Source organism: Lineus longissimus, chromosome 19 (genome assembly GCF_910592395.1).
Source record: "Lineus longissimus chromosome 19, tnLinLong1.2, whole genome shotgun sequence".
NCBI lineage: Eukaryota > Metazoa > Nemertea > Pilidiophora > Heteronemertea > Lineidae > Lineus > Lineus longissimus.
In genome coordinates this window covers 3,871,855-3,893,685 of record NC_088326.1, presented here as the reverse complement: position 1 = coordinate 3,893,685, position 21,831 = coordinate 3,871,855, and the positions used below count along the sequence as shown (strand labels likewise).

General features: G+C 42.5%; 3 protein-coding genes and 1 long non-coding RNA gene across 7 annotated transcripts; 1 reads left to right on the top strand and 3 right to left on the bottom strand.

Annotated features, from left to right (window-relative positions):
- Positions 1–1,916: 1,916 nt before the first annotated feature.
- Positions 1,917–8,219, bottom strand: LOC135503275 (3-[(3aS,4S,7aS)-7a-methyl-1,5-dioxo-octahydro-1H-inden-4-yl]propanoyl:CoA ligase-like). 3 transcript variants are annotated; one of them, XM_064796779.1, is made up of 3 exons: positions 8,153–8,219; positions 4,365–5,874; positions 1,917–3,863 (listed from the first exon to the last, which is right to left on the bottom strand). In XM_064796779.1, exons 1-3 carry the CDS (start codon positions 8,185–8,187, stop codon positions 3,594–3,596), a joined length of 1,815 nt encoding a protein of 604 aa, XP_064652849.1. In that variant the 5' UTR covers positions 8,188–8,219; the 3' UTR covers positions 1,917–3,593. The 3 variants fall into 3 exon arrangements, with proteins under 3 accessions (XP_064652849.1, XP_064652846.1, XP_064652847.1); XM_064796776.1 differs by lacking the exon at positions 8,153–8,219 and adding an exon at positions 8,013–8,141; XM_064796777.1 differs by lacking the exon at positions 8,153–8,219 and adding an exon at positions 6,494–6,586.
- Positions 8,220–8,550: 331 nt separating this feature from the next.
- Positions 8,551–9,498, bottom strand: LOC135503415 (beta-1,3-galactosyltransferase 5-like). Its single transcript, XM_064796976.1, has one exon. The coding sequence runs from the start codon at positions 9,496–9,498 to the stop codon at positions 8,551–8,553; it is 948 nt and encodes a 315-aa protein (XP_064653046.1).
- A 1,641-nt stretch (positions 9,499–11,139) lies between these two features.
- LOC135502758 (uncharacterized) lies at positions 11,140–16,726 on the bottom strand. Of its 2 annotated transcripts, none has more exons than XR_010449828.1 (4): positions 16,641–16,726; positions 16,050–16,135; positions 15,202–15,704; positions 11,140–14,127 (listed from the first exon to the last, which is right to left on the bottom strand). It is a non-coding gene; the product is annotated as an uncharacterized LOC135502758 (long non-coding RNA). The 2 variants fall into 2 exon arrangements; XR_010449829.1 differs by having other exon boundaries at positions 15,202–15,324.
- A 50-nt stretch (positions 16,727–16,776) lies between these two features.
- LOC135502757 (tyrosyl-DNA phosphodiesterase 2-like) lies at positions 16,777–21,448 on the top strand. Its single transcript, XM_064795812.1, has 6 exons — positions 16,777–17,030; positions 18,555–18,634; positions 19,128–19,385; positions 19,613–19,823; positions 19,986–20,156; positions 20,626–21,448. Exons 1-6 carry the CDS (start codon positions 16,887–16,889, stop codon positions 20,908–20,910), a joined length of 1,149 nt encoding a protein of 382 aa, XP_064651882.1. The 5' UTR covers positions 16,777–16,886; the 3' UTR covers positions 20,911–21,448.
- The last annotated feature ends 383 nt before the right edge of the window (positions 21,449–21,831 follow it).

The window sequence follows — 21,831 nt, the reverse complement described above, 5'->3', positions numbered from 1 at the left end:
GACCAAAACGAGCTGTCGCGTCAGATGCTGTGCCCCCTCCTCACGTTTGTTTTTGCCGCCATCTTGTCCGGATTTGGTTTCCGGTTGTTTCCATTTGTCGGATGCCATCTTTACCGTGACGATGATCCAGATGTTGGCGATGAGAATCCCAGTGAAGGGTAGTAACGTTCCAGCAACGAGTTGAAAGTTCGACCCAAAAGCCTCCAATGCTGGGTTATTTGGGACGTCCGGTTTAATGAATTCTTCGCCTGTAAGTATATGATCTAAATCGTGCGTGCCATTTGCTAAATTTAACAATGGAACACTACGGGGTATATATACTGCTACATTAGGTATACTCCGAAGCGACACTAAATTTGGTGTCATATTTTGTCCGTTATTGGATAGGCAGGCGATGTCATAATGTTAGACTAAAATGATCATGATTGGATGCAACGAGCTACATTCCTTTAATTTTTAAAGAACTGTTATATATCCATTATTTGATTTTGGTTAAGAACTACCTTTATCGGATTTAGGTGATTTTGATATAAATCAGTTTTGGAAAAGAAAGATTCCTGGTTTCGGACAAGTCAACGGGTTCCCTTTCCAAGATATTGTAAATCAATTTTGAAATGGCAAACACTAGGTTTCTGACAAATCAGCGGGCGAAAAGTACCGAATGCTTACCCGTGCTTGGATTCACGTCGTAGAAGTATGTGAAGAAAAAGTTACTGTTTAGGCCGAATACAACCAGAGTGGTGATACCGACGGCCCACTGGGCTCTGGTTGCTGTGCAGATGGTCCTCGCCGCCAGGGGGAACCGCACTACAATCAAGCGATCAACTGACATCTCCAGCAGCAGGGTCCCGGACATGATCGCGAAGCCATAGCCAAGGCCCCAAAACACCCTTGAAGACAAAGTAAGAGACACCATTGGAAAATCTGTTGACCAAAGTTTTTCTACTATATATCTAAGAGCTAAAAATAAATTGGAAAAGCATCAAACACGTTCAGAAAAGAGACTTTACCAATGAACCAGAAGAACAACCAACAAACTGCAGTGAAGAGCCGTCTGGTCCTTTAAGCGCCCTGCTAACGTGCGATTTTTGTCAATGCGACCAATAATCGCAAAGCAGAAAACCCCTCGTTCGGCTGGGGCTGATGATCGCAGGTATCCGCGACAAGACTCGGTGATCGCGGCGACCAACGATCAATATCAAATCTGGTGATTATACCCGCCGCGTACCCACGGCCGAGATATTGTTTTGTCGCACATCGATTATAATAGCGCGTCGAAGTGACAAAACTCGCTTATTTGTGCGGTGCTTTAGAAATTGACACACTGGGCTTGGCAAAACAAAAGTTAGAAAAATATCTTCTTGCAAACTACTCGTGTTGGGTGGTAGTACCCCGAACTATCATGATTCACTCCTGACCAAAAATTTTAAAAAGTTCTCCGAAAAGCAGAGATCATACCCTTTAAAATGAAATCAACATATGCTTACCTTACGAGTTCCTCTCTGTGAGGAAATTGTTTTGGTTCGGTCCTATCAAAAAGATAAGCTATGGCATCGGTGCATAGCATGGCCATCGTATCGACAGCGGCAAGGGCGGCCATGTAAATGCTGGTCGAGAGCCTCCTATTGTCTCTCTGCGTAGTTATTATGAAAGAGAATAAGTTCCCGGGAGCGCCAATGGCCAGTGGCACATACATGAAGTATCTTTGGATGATGAGATATACGTTACGAAGAAGCGTCAATCTTGGATCCGCTGTTGTCACGTGGGATATGGCACTCTGCTCAGTTATGTTAGCCATTCCTTCCATTTTCGATATGTGTGGAACGTAGAGCCTGGTTTAGGGCAGAGACATGTAATTCATCCACAACCGGAAGTGTGGCACAGTCAAACAGAGCTTATTAAAACGTTAAGTTGTGGTAAGTCAGGCCATCACAGAAAATATATTGAAGAAAATGTGGTCTCACTGGTCAGTTTAGAACTTGTATTTCAATAGGGCCATATCAACGCACCAGTGACGATTTGACGGATATGCTGCACAGAAGTCATTTTTGTCCAGGCATTTGGTATTGAAATGTGGTGCAATTTTATTATGATATTGGCAAAGGATTCTTCTTAACACATATAACATTTGGTGAGGACTGATTGGCCCTAGTGGTACTTTTTTTACCAAAAGTTATGTACTGCAATGTACACGTAATGTACAGAGTGTCTGAATACTAGGCTCTGGCCTTTACATTAGCAAACTTCTGTTTGCAATCATCAGCAAATGTTCTGTTTTGTCGCGTACGTTTGTGCGGATTTGATGATGTGGACGTATTTCCAAACTCAAGCAAACAGCAGCAAATTTATTTCGAAATGATTGGAAATGTTCATTCTTGAAAACATGTGCTAAAGTGACAAAAGCAGCCAATCACGGAAGGGCTGGTGATCATGTGATTCACTGGCTGGACAAAATGGCCAATCGTTTGCTTGGCAATGTGAGCATTGTTTCATAGTGTGGACGTCAAATTACCCAAACAGAGGCAAACTTGATGTTTTATGATGTGTGCAAACAAATGTTTGGAGGAGTGTCGACCAGCCCTCTAGTTTCATCGAGCTAAGACCGGTTGATTAATTACTAAGAAAACCAAACAAAGGCCAAACCGCAACGTTATGTTTTGGTGTCCCCAACCCATTGCACATGCGGAACGGCATCGAAAGGCATTTACATTCGGACTCCGGTCTTCGATCGGTGAAACTGGAGGATTCGAAAGACACCTTTTTCCTGACCATCGAACGCTCGTCTTGACCAGTGCAAAAGAAACCTCGCCCGCCACTGTTGTAAGGAACGAGTTGCCAGTGCCTACAACAATGTCAGAGATAAGGCCTACTAACCATCGAAATATCCAGCACTACAAGAGAGGGTGTCGCTTTAAAATGTTTGCGATTTTTATACTGGTCTTCCGAACTCCAATCTCAATGCCAGGCATCTAACCAGCTAATAATCAGATTTATACAAAAGCACCAATCAAGGATGACGAGGTGCACACAAACGATAACAGAAACCTCCCTTTGAGCGGAGTTACTGCAGGTTTGTGCCGTGTATCGGTATAATGTTGGCATTTGATACGTGTAGCGCGAATTTGCTGCATTTAGATACAAATGTACGTGTCTTAGAATCAGACTGTAAATATAGATGTGTTATTTTTACATAGCAATTTTATGCTGCAGGTTTTTTTTGGGTTTATATTTATTTTGACTGAACTATAAACCCACCATTGTTTCTACCATTCAAAAGTTTCTTTCATAAAATCATTAATAGGCCCAAGGATGGACCAGTGATGATTATCATAAACCACGTTTTACACTTGGATCCTACCACAGAGTCTATGGGCCATCATAAATTCTATGATGGCCAATGGTAAATCCGTTGATGGTGATTCCAACATAGATCCAATGACGGTGGGTCATACATACATGCACATAAGCAGCAAAGTACAAACACATTTAAGTAACAGTCTTCAGATTTCGGGAAAATCAACGCACAGAATATTTATTGCAATGACAAACCAGGCCAGTTATGCTCAAGGACTAAACTTTTGAATGTGACCACATCACCACTCCTGTTTCAGTCCTAATTCACGAGCTGCTAGTTCCTTTATTGCTTTCTTATCTATCTTTTGGCTTGCATTAAGGGGGAAGGTATCCCAGAGGAGGAAGTATCTTGGTCGCAATCCAACCCCATCTACGCTTTCCTCCGTCAGTAGGTTCTCATTGCAGAATTGCTCCAACTCCTTCGCGGTCAGGTCACTTCCCCGGACGGGAACGATGCAGGCACAAATCTCCTCAATCATCCTCTTGTCGGGGACACCAACAACTATTACCTTAAGATATAAAACAGAGGCGTAGCTAGCGGGGGAAATGGTACATGGCCACGCCCCAAGAGACTGCTGCAATGACTCCCGGAATTAGTTGGAGGCAACACGAGGAGACGAGGAAGAACCAGAGTGAGATGGTTGGACATATTGAAGCGGGATGGAAAAAATGCAGGTGCAGAGGCATGGAGACCTTGAGGAAGCTGTTCAGACCGGACACAATAGCGTAACATGCTTGCACTATTGATGACCTATAGACATCATGTTACCTTAGAGAGAGAGAGATAGAGCTTGCAAAAGCCCACCCCCCAGAAGTTACCAAAAAGCACTATTTCTTAAACCTGACACGAATCACTCACTACGCACTCTCACAATGCCACGTGCTTGATGAGCAATTGCAATTGCAATGGCGTGAAAGATTGACCAGTTGAACCCAGAAAAGAAGCACTGCCCTACTATAATTACTTTTGACACAAAGAAACAACAAGATTTGTCTCTAAGAAATCTCACCTTATCGATTTTCGGATGAGTTAAAAGGAACTTCTCCACAACCACGGGGTAAATGATGATGCTGCCCTTCATGATGCCCTCAGTCTCCCTCCCCAGGATGTTAATGTAGCCACGCTCGTTCATCACTGCTATGTCATCCGTCCTGTACCACCCTTCCGCATCTTTTACGGCACGAGTCCTCTCCTCATCTTCCCAGTAGCCAACAAACATGTACGGCGTCTTCACATAGAGCATACCAGCTGTGTTGACCGGGACAATGTTCCCTTCGTGATCGAGGACCCTGAATTCGGTGTGGGGGAGTGGGTAGCCAGAGTAGTCGAGCTGCAGGTCAATAGGATCACTCGAACGGGTCTGAAGAAGTCCAGGGCCCGCTTCTGTTGAGCCGTAAGCGTTGACAATTCCCGGCATATTCTCAATCAACTTCTGCAAAACATTCCTTGGTATAACTTGGCCACCCGCGATTCCCTTCTTCACACTGCTCAAATCAAACCTCTTCGTCTCAAGAATGTCCATGAGTTCGTGAAATAAGTACGGATAGATCGAACAGTTATCCACCTGTTCTTCTTCAATGACCTTAAAGAAGAAATCCGTGTTCCCCTTGGCCACGACAGTTCTTGGATCAAGAATTACACAGCTTATTCCTCTAACTGCAGCATACATTGAATATTCACAGCCAATGATGTTCGAAAGGGGTCGATCGTTCAAGCCTTTCCTTGTATCTAGAAGTCCGGAAAATGTGCAATTGACCAAGTGGCTGTGGTTCACGGTTACTAACTTAGGGGGTCCAGTACTTCCCGATGTCTGGAACAGGCAGCACGGGTCCTCTGGCCTCACTTCCGTCAGTCGTGCTTCTACTGCTGCAGACTGCTTCTGCGACAGTGCAATACCTCCCGGTTTTAGGTCTAGTCGCCGCAAACCTGGATGATGGCCGTCAGACGTATCCATAACAAACTCCAAGGACGGAACGCCCTCTAGTGTTAGCGGGACAATGGCATCCATCTTACTAATCGCGGGAAATACCGCATGAAGCAAATCTAAATTCGCATTGTCAATTCCCGGAACAACGATGATACCTTTGCATTCAGTCTTGTTGATGATGTGAAGCAGATCCTCCCCCGACCTCAACTTTGACTGCATCCGAACAACAACAGCGCCGGCGCGGATTATTCCATAGTCCGCGTAGACATACTCCGGGCAGTTGGAGCTAAGGAGACCCACCCGATCCCCGCTTTGGATACCGGCTTCTATCAGTGTTGCTGCTACAACCTCCGTCACACGCAGTAGCTGCTTGCCTGTGATAGCGACCCTTGGGGCTTCAGGATCGCGGAAAATATACAGCTCTGTATCAGGGTGTTCGGTCGCAGTCCGGATCATTGCCTCGGGGATGGTGAGGCGATGTAACTCTGGTGGTTCCTCTTCCGCCTTGAAATGGCTCACAGTCAATGCCTTCGTTAGAGGCTTAACTTGCGCGAATGCCGGTGGTTTTCCCATCATGTTTAAAGCAACTCGTCTGAAAATAATGTGACGTGACATGAACGCTCTTTGAAGGAGACGATTCTGCAGGGGTGAACAATACATTTATTTTCTCTTTGTTTGAACCTATCGACTCCCATTAAATATGTTTCGTGAGCGGTCGATGTGCCCTGATAACCTTTTGATAAGACAGTTTAGAACAATCGATGGGAATTTAAGTTCGAGTGGTGTGCGATGATAGAATTATCACTCACCTAGTGATCACAAAGTGGTGGCCTTCGCTTGGTAGTAGCCCCGCCTGTGTGATGATAGAAGCATCGACGATTATTGTGTAAATGCACCAACCACCTGATGATCGCTTGGTAGTAGCCACGCGTGTGTGATGATAGAAGCATCGACAATTATTGTGTAAATGCATCACCCACCTGATGATCGCTTGGTAGTAGCCTCGCGTGTGTGATGATAGAAGCATCGACGATTATTGTGTAAATGCACCAACCACCTGATGATCGCTTGGTAGTAGCCACGCGTGTGTGATGATAGAAGCATCGAAAATTATTGTGTAAATGCATCACCCACCTGATGATCGCTTGGTAGTAGCCCCGCGCGTGTGATGATAGAAGCATCGACGATTATTGTGTAAATGCACCAACCACCTGATGATCGCTTGGTAGTAGCCTCGCGTGTGTGATGATAGAAGCATCGACAATTATTGTGTAAATGCATCACCCGCCACCTGATGGTCGCTTGGTAGTAGCACCGCGAACATCGAAACTTGTGTAAATGCATCACCCACCTGATGTTCACTTCGTGGTAGCCCCGCGTGTGTGATGATAGAAGCATCGACGATTATTGTGTAAATGCACCAACCACCTGATGATCGCTTGGTAGTAGCCACGCGTGTGTGATGATAGAAGCATCGACAATTATTGTGTAAATGCATCACCCACCTGATGATCGCTTGGTAGTAGCCTCGCGTGTGTGATGATAGAAGCATCGACGATTATTGTGTAAATGCATCACCCACCTGGTGATCGCTTGGTAGTAGCCTCGCGTGTGTGATGATAGAAGCATCGACAATTATTGTGTAAGTGCATCACCCACCTGATGATCGCTTGGTAGTAGCCTCGCGTGTGATGATAGAAGCATCGACGATTATTGTGTAAATGCATCACCCATCACCTGATGATCGCTTGGTAGTAGCCCCGCGTGTGTGATGATAGAAGCATCGACAATTATTGTGTAAATGCATCACCCACCTGATGCTCGCTTGGTAGTAGCCCCGCGTGTGTGATGATAGAAGCATCGACAATTATTGTGTAAATGCATCACCCACCTGATGCTCGCTTGGTAGTAGCCCCGCGTGTGTGATGATAGAAGCATCGACAATTATTGTGTAAATGCATCACCCACCTGATGATCGCTTGGTAGTAGCCCCGCGTGTGTGATGATAGAAGCATCGACAATTATTGTGTAAATGCATCACCCACCTGATGATCGCTTGGTAGTAGCCTCGCGTGTGTGATGATAGAAGCATCGACAATTATTGTGTAAATGCATCACCCACCTGATGATCGCTTGGTAGTAGCCCCGCGTGTGTGATGATAGAAGCATTGACAATTATTGTGTAAATGCATCACCCACCTGATGATCGCTTGGTAGTAGCCTCGCGTGTGATGATAGAAGCATCGACGATTATTGTGTAAATGCATCACCCACCTGATGATCGCTTGGTAGTAGCCCCGCGTGTGATGATAGAAGCATCGACGATTATTGTGTAAATGCATCACCCACCTGATGATCGCTTGGTAGTAGCCTCGCGTGTGATGATAGAAGCATCGACGATTATTGTGTAAATGCATTACCCACCTGATGATCGCTTGGTAGTAGCCCCGCGTGTGTGATGATAGAAGCATTGACAATTATTGTGTAAATGCATCACCCACCTGATGATCGCTTGGTAGTAGCCTCGCGTGTGTGATGATAGGAGAATCGACGATTATTGTGTAAATGCATCACCCACCTGATGGTCGCTTGGTAGTAGCCCCGCGTGTGTGATGATAGAAGCATCGACAATTATTGTGTAAATGCATCACCCACCTGATGATCGCTTGGTAGTAGCCTCGCGTGTGATGATAGAAGCATCGACAATTATTGTGTTAGTGCATCACCCACCTGATGGTCGCTTGGTAGTAGCCTCGCGTGTGTGATGATAGAAGCATCGACAATTATTGTGTAAATGCATCACCCGCCACCTGATGGTCGCTTGGTAGTAGCACCGCGAACATCGAAACTTGTGTAAATGCATCACCCACCTGATGTTCACTTCGTGGTAGCCCAGTGTGTGCATGGAACAATTCACCAACAGTTCGATATCTGAACTTTGCACTCTCTGCAATTTATAACACCCGAGATTTTCTCCTGGCCCAGTGACCGGTTGAACTCAGCAATCATGTTTAACCTTTATTCGTAATCTGTCAGGTTATAAATATTAGCCTCGTCGCCACTGCATTAGGTACCATGAACAATAAATCAGTGTTTAAATTTGGGTTCAGTCTGGACGTCAAAACAATAACCATAACAAAACCAGAGTCTTTCAAATATTATTTGATTTGAAAGACTCGGACACGATTTTGCATCGAAAATAAAAAACGCCGATTCCTACGTGAACTTTAACAAGGTGATGACAGCAAGTGGCGTTTAGAAGGGCAAATTACATTGCCGATGATAGTGCATTCCCAAGAAAACAAATCCCATTTGTCCTCTGATGTTCAGATTCATCAAAGAGTTGTTTCATCTTTGCTTGTCCTATGCCATGGACCGCCAACTCCTGTAAAACAGCACATTGGTCATTTTTAGTTTTTCCTTCGAACTTGGAAACGTTCAGGTGAATCTGCGGACTTTGCCTGGGTGTGATGTGCGAATACTTCGCGCAGACGCCCGTGAAGACGTCTTCGATGGGAAACCTGTGCCTGGGAGTCCCGAAGACTCGCGGTACGTGGAATGAGGCCCGGTACAGGGCATGGACAGTATCTCGAGAGAACAGCACTGCGTAGCCTAGAATATAACCTGGGAAAGTCTTGTTATTAAAGTCCTGCTCGGAGATGTACCATTTGTGTTTTGGATCTCTCGAAGGAAGGGACGGGCCATATTTTTTGGCAAAATCTCCCTCATAGACGAAGGTTCTATTCTCCGACTCCAGTTTCAATGAGTAATCCACAATATTTCTCGAAAAGAAAATCACATCATCGTCGACTTTGAACATGAATTTTGCACTTGGGCATTTCATTATTGTCCATTTGAAACTCTCCAGTGTCTTCAAAGTTAGATTCCTGTAAGCTTCATTGAACTTAGCCTGGATGATGTCCCGATACGCCGTACTTTCACTCTGCAACTTCTTCTCAATGACAGGTATATTAGTCCGCATTGTCATGAATGCCAGCCGGATGTTCCTCCCCCGATGTTGTCGAATTTTCCCGATGGTGTCTCTGATTGTCATGCGTCGTTCAAAATTGCGCGTGCTGCTCAAAACAACCAGCAGAAGGTATGGCTTGTCATACTCGCAAGACGGGGGAGAAAGGATGCCGTCGTAAGCTACGGCGATAGACTTTACGTAAACGTCATCAGCTTTTGCCTCGCTCATGGTCGCCAAGTTCCCCATTTCATCGTCTGCTGCCGTAAGACTGGCAACTGTTGTTTTCGTCGTTAGTTTCTGTGTGATTCTCCAGTGCCCGGACGTTTCTTTTCGGTTCCCAGACACATTCAGTCCGCTAATAACAACAGTTCCATGTGCTCGACTCGGCAATTCAGCTTTCAACACCGAGTAGTTTTTGAAATAAAATGCAAAGGAAGCATAGCCTGTCACACAAATGAGAATAAGATAGCGCCAGCAGTGCTTCATTTCCGCTTCTCCATCAGACGACTCGTTTATACATACTGAACTTTACCTTCCTTTGGGCAGTTTGTTGATGGAAACTCAGTACTAACATAGAATAGGAAGCGACAAGACAGCCGACAGCTGGGTAATATTGCCGTTTTAATATCGATGGCCCTATGAATTGACAATCTGGGTACGAGATGAAAGATATGTTGGTTTTTCATATAAAAATGCCCCTCCAGGACCCTAAACAGGACGATCATTGAGCTGCAACTGAATAAACAATGGCACGGGTGTAACCAATATCGCTGGAAGGTTAGTATGGTTCATATTCCACCGGCTGAGTTAACAATTTTGCACACCCATCAGATCAGATGCACATGCATCTGCCATTCCGTTAACAGTTTGAATCACACGATACAATATCGGTAAATAGCGGCGTTCAACCCTGCGCATCTGTTCTAACAGGGAGTTAAAAATATTATCTGATGATGTCAAATTCTATAAGGGGCTGTTTATTTAGCAACAAAGTGGGATGGCATTTTGCGTAGGCGTGTGTACAGTTTGGATTTAATTAGGCCTGATGACTATCTTTTTGCGTAGTGTATATAAGAATACGTACGCATGTGGATTCGAGTCTGGGTTCCACGGTGCCCACGTCTACGAACACATCCATGTGCGTACTATAAGTACGCAGGTGTTCTACGGTGCCCACGTGTACAAACACATCCATTTGCGTACGCAGGTGTATTCGAGTCTGGGCTCCACGTTGCCCACGTGTAACACTCTTGGTTCCACGATACCCATATGTACAATGTTTTTGTTATGTTTAAAAGGGTGGGTGGCGAGAATCTTCTTGAACTCAATTAGCAGTTTTTTATCAATTAATTCACTGAAAGATATCACCAAGATCGACCAACGAAAATTATACATTATTTTCTGCTCCGAACCCCTTTTAGATGAAAGAGATAATCTAAATGTATGGTATTTCGTCGAAATGACAAAGACCTCGATGGTCAATAATCACAAGTATTTTCACAGCGCGGATACGATTCACTAATGTATCCTTTGTGGATAATTACCAATCACTAAGAGTGACATGGATGCATCCACATTGTAGATAAACCATTGCTTTGTGGATTTCTACCAACCATGGCAACCGAAGGATTAGAGGGTGAACTGGATGTATCAACACTGTAGAAAAACCATTGATTTTTGGATAATTACCTACCATGCCAACTCAACGACTGGAGGGAGGGTCAATGCAATTCTTTAGGCATAATATGGCTTTTAATGAAACTAAGTGCTGTTCAATAGCAATGCAATTCGCGTTCGAGGGGAAAGAACTGGCAATGAATGGGAAAATATTACTTTTTCTCAAAATGTCATCAAAGTACTAAAAAAGAAAAAGCGTTCAAGAAAATTTTAAAATACTTTATTCATAAATTCACAGGTGCATGCAATGCGGTACACTCAATTAAAGGTATATTTATAACAATTGGTAAAGAGTCAAAAAGTGATTAATGCTAAAAATCGACTAAATCTTGTGCAAGTCTGTAATTCAATCAACTCAAACATGTCAAAGGATACAGAGGTCGGCCCAGGCAATTCATTTTAGTCATCGTGGAGTAAACATAGCACGTTCCGTGTCCAAGCAAGATGCACTCAGGCACTGGCTGACTGTACCAGACTAAACTACCGTTAACCGACAAATTTTCAGAGCCCGTTCCTACAACTTTGATAATAACTTCATTCTGCAAGTTATATATGTCTTAACAGGTCCAATTAGAAATTCATAATATTATTGTAAAGATTCAGGTGGAATATCAACATGTAAACGTTTGTGAACTATTAAGGTAAAACTATAGTGACTCCATGTCAAACTCCAAAATTGGGAAAGATAGTGTTCGGAGGCCTCACAGGTCAAAGGTGACTAGAGTTCTGGTGCATATTAGACGGGCGAAATGGATTCTTTCACTCTTTCGTTTCATCTCGAATTAAATCAAATATAGTGGAACCTCCCTTAACGAACACTCTTTATTAAGGACACTAGCTTTGGTCCCAAAATGTTGTTTCCCATTCAGTTTGACCTCTCTAATCAGGACACCTCTCTATTAAGGACAGCCATTATCAGTCCCAGGGATGTCCTCAATAGAGAGGTTCTACTGTATATACACCAGGGAACTGTAATTCGACCTCGGAGATGAAGTCAAAGCGGGAGCTGTCCAAAGGGTGCGCAACTTCTCTTGTGAATTTTCTTGTTAATATGATACTTTATTATTCAAATATCTTTGCAGATCCAAAATAGTTGACTACCCAGGGCTGAAGCAAAATAATAGCCCTGCTAGCATAACTGGCTCTTGTGAATCTAATGTAGCCTGTTTGTCACAAGTGACAACGTCAACTCTTAGTATGTAATCCCAGCCTAACAATGCATGTTTGTGTCAAGCACAAGGAGGGAATGGTGCAATGTCCATGAAATATGTAAAATCACTACAACAATGGACGTAGAGCTGAAATAGTTTGTCACACATCGCCTCCGTCAGTTCAGATCGGATGAGCTCGAAACTTTTCCTTAAAGTCGTGGTTGATATGGAGATGGTCCTCGCCGGGTTAAATGGGTAAACTTTGCAGCGATCTCGGAGAAATAGCTTTTTTTGTTCTTTCTATATATGGGCATACTCATTAACATAAGGGGCCATTCCAGCAGGTCTGAATTTGCATATGGGACCATCTATTAAAACAAAAGTGTGGGATTATATGAAAATAAGCCGGGAAAGTATTGGGGCCACTATATGTTTAAAACATTCATCCATCTCCACAATTTCCCCCCTTTATTTTGGTCGTACTCTTTCACCTTACATTGTTAATCACTCTTAATTTTTCGAAGTACCGTATGATAGGAATTCATCACGTGATACACGTCACATAATAACAAAACCGCCTCACCTGACCAAAGCACTGGGCGCAAAGTAGCGCACAGCTCCCTATATGAATACCCGGGGCAAATATAATATAAAATCCCGATTAACATTTCTTTACTGCAATAAAAACAGGCTAACCACTGCAGATTAACAAGTAAGTGAGTGTTTTCTTGAACGAGTGGAGTCCGTGCGGAGGGTGTCGAAAAAACCCTAGGCGAACTACTTCCTCTGTCTGGTGCTGCCACCCACTATGCTCGCGGCATTTGTTGTACCAAGTTCGTAACTTCACGCCATTGCCTCTTCTCCATTCGCGAAATAGTTCGTCAAAATAACTCGAGACCACTTTGAAGAGTGGTGGAGTTTAGACAACATCACAACCCCCAGACATATCATTTCATTTCGTCCAAATGCCCCAACCTCACAGTAGGCCAACACCCTAAAACAACCCGCGCCACGGGTATTATGCTAGTACATAACAGTCAATAGTCAACATGCTTTTCCAACAGGATTGGGTTGTGGTCATTTTTAAACAATATGCATTATGCCTACCCCAATGGCAACATACATGAAAATTTGTTCTTGGTGTTCAATCTGTTTTTTATTGACATATTCTGCACGCCGTATAATTAGTTGACTTGGAATTTCGTACAAAATACCAGCAGTATTCATATCACTACACCTGCAGATCTGCTTCAAGTGGCACCATCTATCTGAGCGTAACCTCGTAAAGTCAACCTCTGATCTGATCTTACATAATCAAGAACTTGGGGACGATCGGGTAACTCTTATGTAATACTGTCCTAAAGATCAAGATCTTAAAGGAAAGATGTAGGGGGGGATAGGCCAGTTGCTGACAATACCAAAAGACCACACTTCTACAAAGGTACAGAAAAATGAACCAAGTGGAGAAAAAGTGCACAAAGTATGCTGCCCTAAAAAAATATATGAAGGCCTAAACAAACCCAAAAAATAGGCTCTAATATGCTCCGAGTGGTTATCATATCATGCAAAAACTCAACTACTCACTAATAAATAACAGTACATTCAAAATTTGATTATTTTTGAATTTTTTTGACATTCAAGATTTAAAGGAGGACTATAGGCAGGAGCAGAGGGGCTAATTGGCCATCTCCAGGTGACTCATACAAGCGAGAATCATTTCGAGGTACTGTGATATGTGAGAGACCCCTATTGGTGACTTCTTGTAACTTCATCTTGCCTGCCTAGCTGCTGCCTATATTGTCCCTTTAAAGGGCTACAGCAGAAGTATGTAGAGACAAAATGGTTTAGAGACTTAATTTGGGAAATTAAAAAATGTAAGCGTGGTAACTACGGTTACTGTATGTATGGTAACCATGGCAACTCTAAGCTTTGGAAACCGTGGTCATAAAACAAAAAGTGAAGTGTTGACAGTCACATCAGCTGGCGTTATATCACAGTCGAATCCACAGAATGTGTCCCACAACATCACATGATGGTCATTCAGGGGCTGCAAATCAAATAGAGAACAGAGCATACATTTACATTACAATCAAATGTACATTATGGATTGATGGAGTGTGGATATATAGTCTTTTTATTTCGCAAGTCACCAGTCATTTAAAAAATTATACGGCGGCCTATTAGGCATTTATGGCATATTCAAAGAATTTCAAAGTTTTTGATAAGCAGAGGGAAAAAACATGATATCTAACATAGGCCTATAGCTGGCAATTATTTTATTCAGATTAGACTTATGTGGAGTTGGGGGGAGGGGGGGCATTTGCCTGCCCTTTTAACTTTCTCAGAATAAACAAATGGAGACCCCCCCGCCATTCCAGAGAATAACATTAACACTATCAGGAACAAATCCACATGATGGAGATAGGGTAATTTTCAAGTTAAAGACTGGGATGAGCTAACCAAAATACCATTCATGTCAGCCCAAAATACACAGTTGAAGAAACTGAAAGTTTGATTATACCATCATGATTTATTAAAAGAATCAATAAAATGCGTTTGTACGATTAGATAGATATGAATGTACAATACAAATATACATGTGTTCCTTACAGGCCACCGTATAAATCATAGCAAACTCATGAACTCCGAACTCCAACACACTGGGTGAAATTCTGTAGCTCTTAAAATTGGGAGACAGCACACCCAGCATGGTTCAAAGAGATTTCCAGTCTCACTGTCTTGAATTTCCAGAGCTTGCATTGTCATGAGCGGCAGTAACTGTGCCTTGTTTTTGGTAGTCCACATGCCCACGTTGAGAATTATTTTGGCTAGAACTTGAAAAATTAGACCAATAAGAACTCCGTGATAATTAAGTGAATGCCAATTTCAAGGGAAAACAAAGAATTGACCCCCACCCTTGAAATTGGCATTTATTTCATTTTGATTGGCAAACCACGATGTAACATGCTGTAGCTAGGCAAGTTAATGTTAGCTTTGAAAATGCCAGATGTCGCCTCTTCCCATTTCAAGTTCTAGCAAAAAATGGTGGTGCCTGTGGTCAACCCTTAAATCAAACTGGGTAATTTACATAGGCATGCAGATAAGCAGTAAGACAACACACCTGAGAGAACTTACTTCATAATTTGACCAGACAGGTTTGGTGAATAATATGATGGTGGCAAGAAGCATGACAAAACTGAGCAATGTCAGGAGGGGAAGCACCAAAACAACTTCGGCAATTGATCTGAAATTGTAAAAATAACAAGCATTGGGCCAAGTGATTGGGGAGACTTTCTGATCAATCAGTGTGGGTACCAGTTCATCCTAAACGGGAACTTGAGTACTGCGACCAGCATGACAGAGTCGGGGACAACAGCCTGGTCCCTCCCTGCTCGACATTCACTCCATCACTCTAGTCGTACATCATGGATGGGTAATTTAACTCAACCCAGCATGTGCAAACAGGTGCATGTACACCCTGTCTATAGCTCGGAGTCACTGAATGAGTACCAGTAGCTGTTGCCACCTATCAGGCTAACAATCTGTCGTCATGTCAAGGAATCAATCTTTTCGAAGAGGTTTATTTGGGCGTTGACCAGTCGACGTCGTGCACTTTACCTTTACCTGGAAGAAAATGGTTACACAGTGACTGTTACCGTGACTTATGACATTGTACGAAGTCCGCTTAGGCCTTCTTTCTTACGTGTTCTGAGTGTACACATTTGTACACATTTGATCAGTTTTGGCACTGATTCGTCTTAGTCGAAAAGACCAACATGCTTCATGTAGGGCCTATTCATCATTCATGATATACCGAGTTCTGCACTTGTTGAGTTAGGGAACTGGCGAAAACAGTGTGGTCTTTTCAAAACGGCAATTTCTAACAACCCCGCGCATGTAACTAAATATATTTCGATCCGCAGAAGGTGTGTTTTCAGAAGTGACAACTGACACTATTTTCATGCATACCTCTGTCTTGATTTTGGAGTAGCAGTAGGTTTTTCATCTTGATTTAGTTTTTTTCGTCTCATCGTCCTCCATGACAGGTCGGATTTCTATAAATAATGGAATGATTGCAATGGAACGAGAAGGATTTGTGTACAATCAATCTCCCGGGCACCGGGCCAAATGTCTAATTTACATGCACCCGCTGAAATTGTCCCATAGTCCCTCTGCCACACTGATCCAGTGTGTATAGTGTGCTGCTTGTAACATGGATTGAAAAGCCTTCTTGTTATGTTTCGATAAAAAAACATTTTAAGGATGTCGTTATAGTTTTTTTCATAACACTGTGAAGTGAATTTGTGTCAAACAGATGCGTAATAATTGACCATTGTTGGCCAACGATTGTTCCCATTGTTAGAGGCGACTGGACGAGACAACTGAGGCAGAGACAGTAGGTCCGGTGAGACAGTGAGACAGTGAGACAGGCTTGGCAACAATGATCACCATTGACGACGCTTGGAGAATGGTGTACAATCTTTGCCAATAACTGATTAAACCTTTATTTCTATGACTCAAAAATAAGTAATTATTTGGCTAGAATATTTTTCTCCTTACCTTTTACTTGAAATTTGCATTACACTGCAAAACAGACTTCTATAACGTTTCATTCAATTGAATTTGCACTTTACACAAAACTGGCGTTCTCCTTAATCGTGACGTCATGATAGAGCTAGCTAGAGGGATTCCCCATTTCATATTTGAGTGGTTTTGATATTTTGTCTCCGAAAAAAACAACCGAAATCTCACGAATTAAGCATAAGATTCCCCTATGAACTAAATCAGTGTGTTCATAAAGCAATAATGAGTGGTTCAGACTCAGAAATGTCAGATGACAACCTGGATGGTGCTGTTTGCGAGCAACTTTGTCAAGAGTTTGCTGGCATAACTGGAACGGATTCTGCACTTGCCATGTATTTCCTGCAAAATAGAAAGTGGAATTTGCAGGTAGGTGACCAAGCTATTCTTATCACATTACAGTAACTGTGTTAATTTGTTTTAACCAAATGTAGCAGACCAAAGTATTCTGCTTCCTATTTGCAATGATTTCTATAGGGCTGACCTACTTCCAGTGGTAACTAACACCATACCACATCGCTTCTTTACAAGATGATGGATGACAGCCTATGCATATGATTCTTTTGTCGACTAAATAATATATATATATAAATAATGAGTCTTTTATATAGCGCAATTCCGTGACACTATAGTCTGCTCAAAGCGCTTTGGGATATCATATTATTACCCCGGTCTCCACAGAAATCAATCAGGGGTTTCAAGGAGCAACCAGAAGGTGCTCACTTGAACTCGACCAGTAGGGGAACTAAGCAGTGACTCGGCCGGGAGTCGAACTCATGACCTCCTGATCATGAGGCTGACTCTCTTCCACTGCGCTACCGCTGCCCCATGACTAACCACTTCACCTGCTGTTCGTGCATTAACATGGCGTCACAATGAAGCGAAAGCCAATATCATGGATGGGAGTCTGTTTTCTTTTAAAAAACAAAGAACAGACTCCCACCCATGAAATTAGCATTCACTTCATTTAGGAAGTGTTCTATAAATAGCATTCCGCGAAGATGACGTCACTGCAGCTGCTGCCCTCTATTTCCCCATCGCTGAATTACAGGCAATGTCGGACAAACATGCGGTTTCGTAATGGATTCAGGCTTTCTAGCTAGGGCAGTTAGATTCAATCTGGCACATGTCCGAGTGTTGAAAATACTACATAATTGTTCTGAATATTTCTCTCTCTGACTCTATGGTATCACTCATGCTAAAAACAATGCAGGGTCAAAGATAATTGACTTTGAAATAAGCTCAAATGCGTAGAAATAAGTGTCGATGTCCGACTGTCACGTGACTAAAACGTCATCAATATCATATGCAAATGACCTTGTGAGCTATTAATAGTAACTTCGCGGAATGCTATTAGTTCAAGTTCAAGCCAAATGGAGGTACATGTAGACATGTACAATACGGCATCTTCGAGCGTTGAAATCGATGATTTTGTGGGACGATTAAATGAAATTGTTATTGCGTTCAGGTAGCGCTATACAAACAAAGAACTTCCGGGTTATGAAACCAGCACCGTAAATGTCACATCTGCTAGTTTGGGTCACGTGATCATGAATAATGGCGGCGCCCTTCGAACTATCAGATAAGTGATATAAAATCACCAAAATTACAGAGAAGGAGGAATCGAAATCTAATGAAATTTCGTATTAGTGACCGCATATTGTTGTTCTAAAAAATATATCATAAATGAAAATTAGGGTCTTGAGGAAAGAAATCCTTTAATTTGACAACAGAAATGTAAAGATCTATACCTTAGCTTTCTGTAGTGTAAATCTGTATTCTTGAAGTTAGACAAAAATAACAATTTTAGGGACATAATTTGCAACACTTATAATATCAACACTTAAAGTATATTCTGTCAGTGTCACATTCCTGACATTTCAAATTTTTCAGAATGCCCTCAATATGTTCTTTGAAGAATTCGATAAGAAAGATGGGCCGTTCATTTTAGGAGACAAGAGTGAAGTATTTAAGTATGTTTTTTTAAAGATTCAAATTCAAGTTCTTTGTTTTCGAAGGCCATCCTTGAGATATTGTTTGTTTGATGTCACATACCTCTCCAAAAATATTCGGGTGGGAAGGAAGAGAAATCATTTTATTTCAACAAAAAACAAAATGTCTTTCCAGAAATCCTAAAAACATTCACAGGTGAAGAAAAAAATGCTAAAATATGAAAACATGCAGTTTCTTCTTTCCGGGCTCCCAGCTCCCTATATGAATATTTTAGAGTAGGGGGTGTTTTCTCAGGGAAGGTTGGGTCACATCAAACAAACTATTTTTCAAGGGTGGTGTGTTAATTTGGTATACACCATGTGTGAGTTACAGTTAAGACACTCAGCTGAATCTCTGCAGAAACCATTTTCCACCTAATGCATCTGATTCTGAACTTAGAAATGGCCACATCCAGTAAATAAGGTAATGGTGCAATGAATCTGTGTATTCTTAAAGTGAAACCAAATCTTTCAGAAAACCCGCCGAGTCTGGTGCCACTGGCTCAGCAGGACCTGTCAAGGTTGTGTCCTTGACCTTCAATCCTGGAGGAGACGGTGCTCAATCATCAAATGCAACTCGACCTGATGTTGTACATGGTGCCTCACAGAATAATCGGGATCGGGATCGGGATCGGGATCGGAATCGTATACGTCTTTTGTCCTGGAACATCGACGGACTGGACACCAATAACATATTCACCAGGACGAAGGCTGTTTGTGATTTGATCAAAAAGTAAATGTTGCATAACTTTGTTATCTTTTCTACCGTAGTTATTTTCTGGGGGGGGGGGGGCACTGATGGGTGTTGTGCGAAAAGAGAACCGAGCTCTTTTTCAACTAACTAAGCTTGCAGTAATGATAAGGCCATATAAGAAATCCTGTATTCTCATCAGCACCCACATGTGAAATAAGTTGCCGTATCAAGAGACTATAATGGACTAAGATTTATTGTTTTTTCAGAGAGAACCCAGATGTTGTGTTTCTGCAAGAGGTTGTCCCCAATACTTATCGTGTGATCAAAGAATCATTGGCCGACTACCTAATGATCCCGGGAAATGATGAGGGGTACTTCACGGCCATTTTGCTGAGGCGTACAACAGTTGAATGTGAATCACATGAGGTCCTTCAATTCTACACCAGTATGATGGCGAGAAATCTACTGGTAGTCGAGGTACAATTGATTTCAATCCATCTTTCAATCAATTGCGTGTTTGTCCCTATTTCTGTATTGTATTTCTGGGTTGTAACTATTGTTTTTCTCTCTCATCTAGTGAACAGAGGATCATAGCGTTTGTATCAATCACCACTATTCCAAGCTGTGTCTATTTTTCAGGCGAAGGTTAAAGGCAAGTCCTTCAAGCTGATGACGTCCCACTTAGAAAGTACCAAAGATCATGCCGAGGAGCGGATTCGACAACTGAAAACGGCATTTAAAATGATGGAGGATGCTCCCGCTAGTCAAACAGTCATTTTTGGAGGTGACTGCAACCTTAGGGACAAAGAGGTTAGCATTCAGTTGACCCCATGAAAAATTGAAAAAACTAATTCCTGGTTACAAGTCCTTTTGCTTTAATTTTGTCAGCAGAATGATTATGTTGGTAGTCTGTTACATACAAAAAATTGGAACTCATCACGTGGGGTTAGCCTCGCAAACATTTCCAGGTTAACAAGATATAACCCCAATCTGTGAACGTATAGAATTCAAGAAAATACTACTGATCTACGAAGCAATAAATGGATTTACACCTGCCTATATATCTGAGCTTCTCCTATCCTGTGACCCTGGGCCACCCCTAGGTCCGAGGCCAAATGTTTCCCGATCAGAATCCAAGGTATTGCCTGGAGCTGACGATGGCAGGAGCTTCCTTGTAACAGGCAGCCAGGCTTTTGTAGTAGGCTTGATGGCATTTTCTTAGTGCCATGAGTATGATCTGTGTTATGAGCCGTTCTACAGCGCTCCTTTCTCGTTTCAGCTACAGTCAATAGGTGGCACCCCACCTGATATCCATGATGTTTGGGAATTGACGGGGAAGCGGAGAATGGCTCAGTTTACCTGGGATCAGCAAAGAAATGATAATCTTGGCATGGACGGGAAATTCAAGCCAAAGTTACGGTTCGATCGAATCTACATACGTTCAAGTGATCCCATGTGTGTGAAGCCGGTTTATTTTGAACTCGTTGGACTTGAGAGGGTTCCAGCTTGTAAGAGATTCCCGAGTGATCATTGGGGGATACTGACTCATTATGATATCAAATGAGATCTCTGATTCCCCAGGTCAATATTTGATTGTTTAAATGTCGCTCTCCAATTGCATTTTTTAACGATTCCAACCTCGATTTCGCTGCATTTTTAAGCGTATGACTGCATGACTATCAGTGTTGGCAAATTTAAAGAAAGGGGATGTGATCCATGCAAAGTAACACATACTGAGTAGTAATCCCTCTCGAATTAGGGCATCTTGACTCACAAGACTCACAAGGCTACGCAATCGCAAGGACTGCCTGTTAGAAGGGTGGGGGTTAGACTTATGTGGGCAATATTCGTTCTGGGTGTGCCTGTGTATGCTTTTGTATGTCCCATCTTAGATTTTGCCCATGCCATGCTTTTGCTCTATATGTTACTGTGATTCTGAATTAAAATAATAAAAGGTACTTCTTTTTACTCTTTTCCATGAGTTACAGAACTAGCATCAATATCGTTGAGCCAATTAGCAAAGTATTAGTGGTTGAAATGTTTTGACTTTAGCCAAATTTCCAAGGTCATAGAGGTCAAATTCTCTGTAACCATATTCCTGCCACTGACCAGGTGAGCACATGCCCTTGGCCATTTCGTTCTAATCTAATGTGGGGATGTATCTAGGAGCGCCCTTCACAAGCGTGTGCCAACTTTGTGTCGGATTTGAAATCAAAATGACAGCCAGGCTGCCAATTTGCCAGTTAGCAATTCGCTGTGATCTAAAACACCCTAAAGTCTTTAGCTGTTAGGTTGGTTTATACTCTTGAGCTGTGATATTTGCCCATGTAAGGTCGTAGAGGTCAAATTTCAACCTTTTACTTGGCGATCGGAAAGAGCCACGACACACCCCTCAAAAAATGGTTTGAACAGTTGACTGCAACATACTAGTACCTTTCTGAACGGTAAGTACACTAACCCTCAGCCCCTAACGATATATACATCA

Excerpts from the sequence above, each read along its gene's own strand:
- LOC135503275 (XM_064796776.1), bottom strand. The coding sequence starts at position 8,059 with ATGCTTCTATCATCACACACGCGAGGCTACTACCAAGCGACCATCAG. Across the intron at positions 5,875-8,012 it reads TACTACCAAGCGACCATCAG|ACGAGTTGCTTTAAACATGA; the intron begins GTGGGTGATGCA and ends CATTATTTTCAG. Across the intron at positions 3,864-4,364 it reads CTCATCCGAAAATCGATAAG|GTAATAGTTGTTGGTGTCCC; the intron begins GTGAGATTTCTT and ends TTATATCTTAAG.
- LOC135503415 (XM_064796976.1), bottom strand. The coding sequence starts at position 9,498 with ATGGGGAACTTGGCGACCATGAGCGAGGCAAAAGCTGATGACGTTTAC.
- LOC135502757 (XM_064795812.1), top strand. The coding sequence starts at position 16,887 with ATGAGTGGTTCAGACTCAGAAATGTCAGATGACAACCTGGATGGTGCT. Across the intron at positions 19,824-19,985 it reads GAAATCTACTGGTAGTCGAG|GCGAAGGTTAAAGGCAAGTC; the intron begins GTACAATTGATT and ends TCTATTTTTCAG. Across the intron at positions 20,157-20,625 it reads GCAACCTTAGGGACAAAGAG|CTACAGTCAATAGGTGGCAC; the intron begins GTTAGCATTCAG and ends TTCTCGTTTCAG.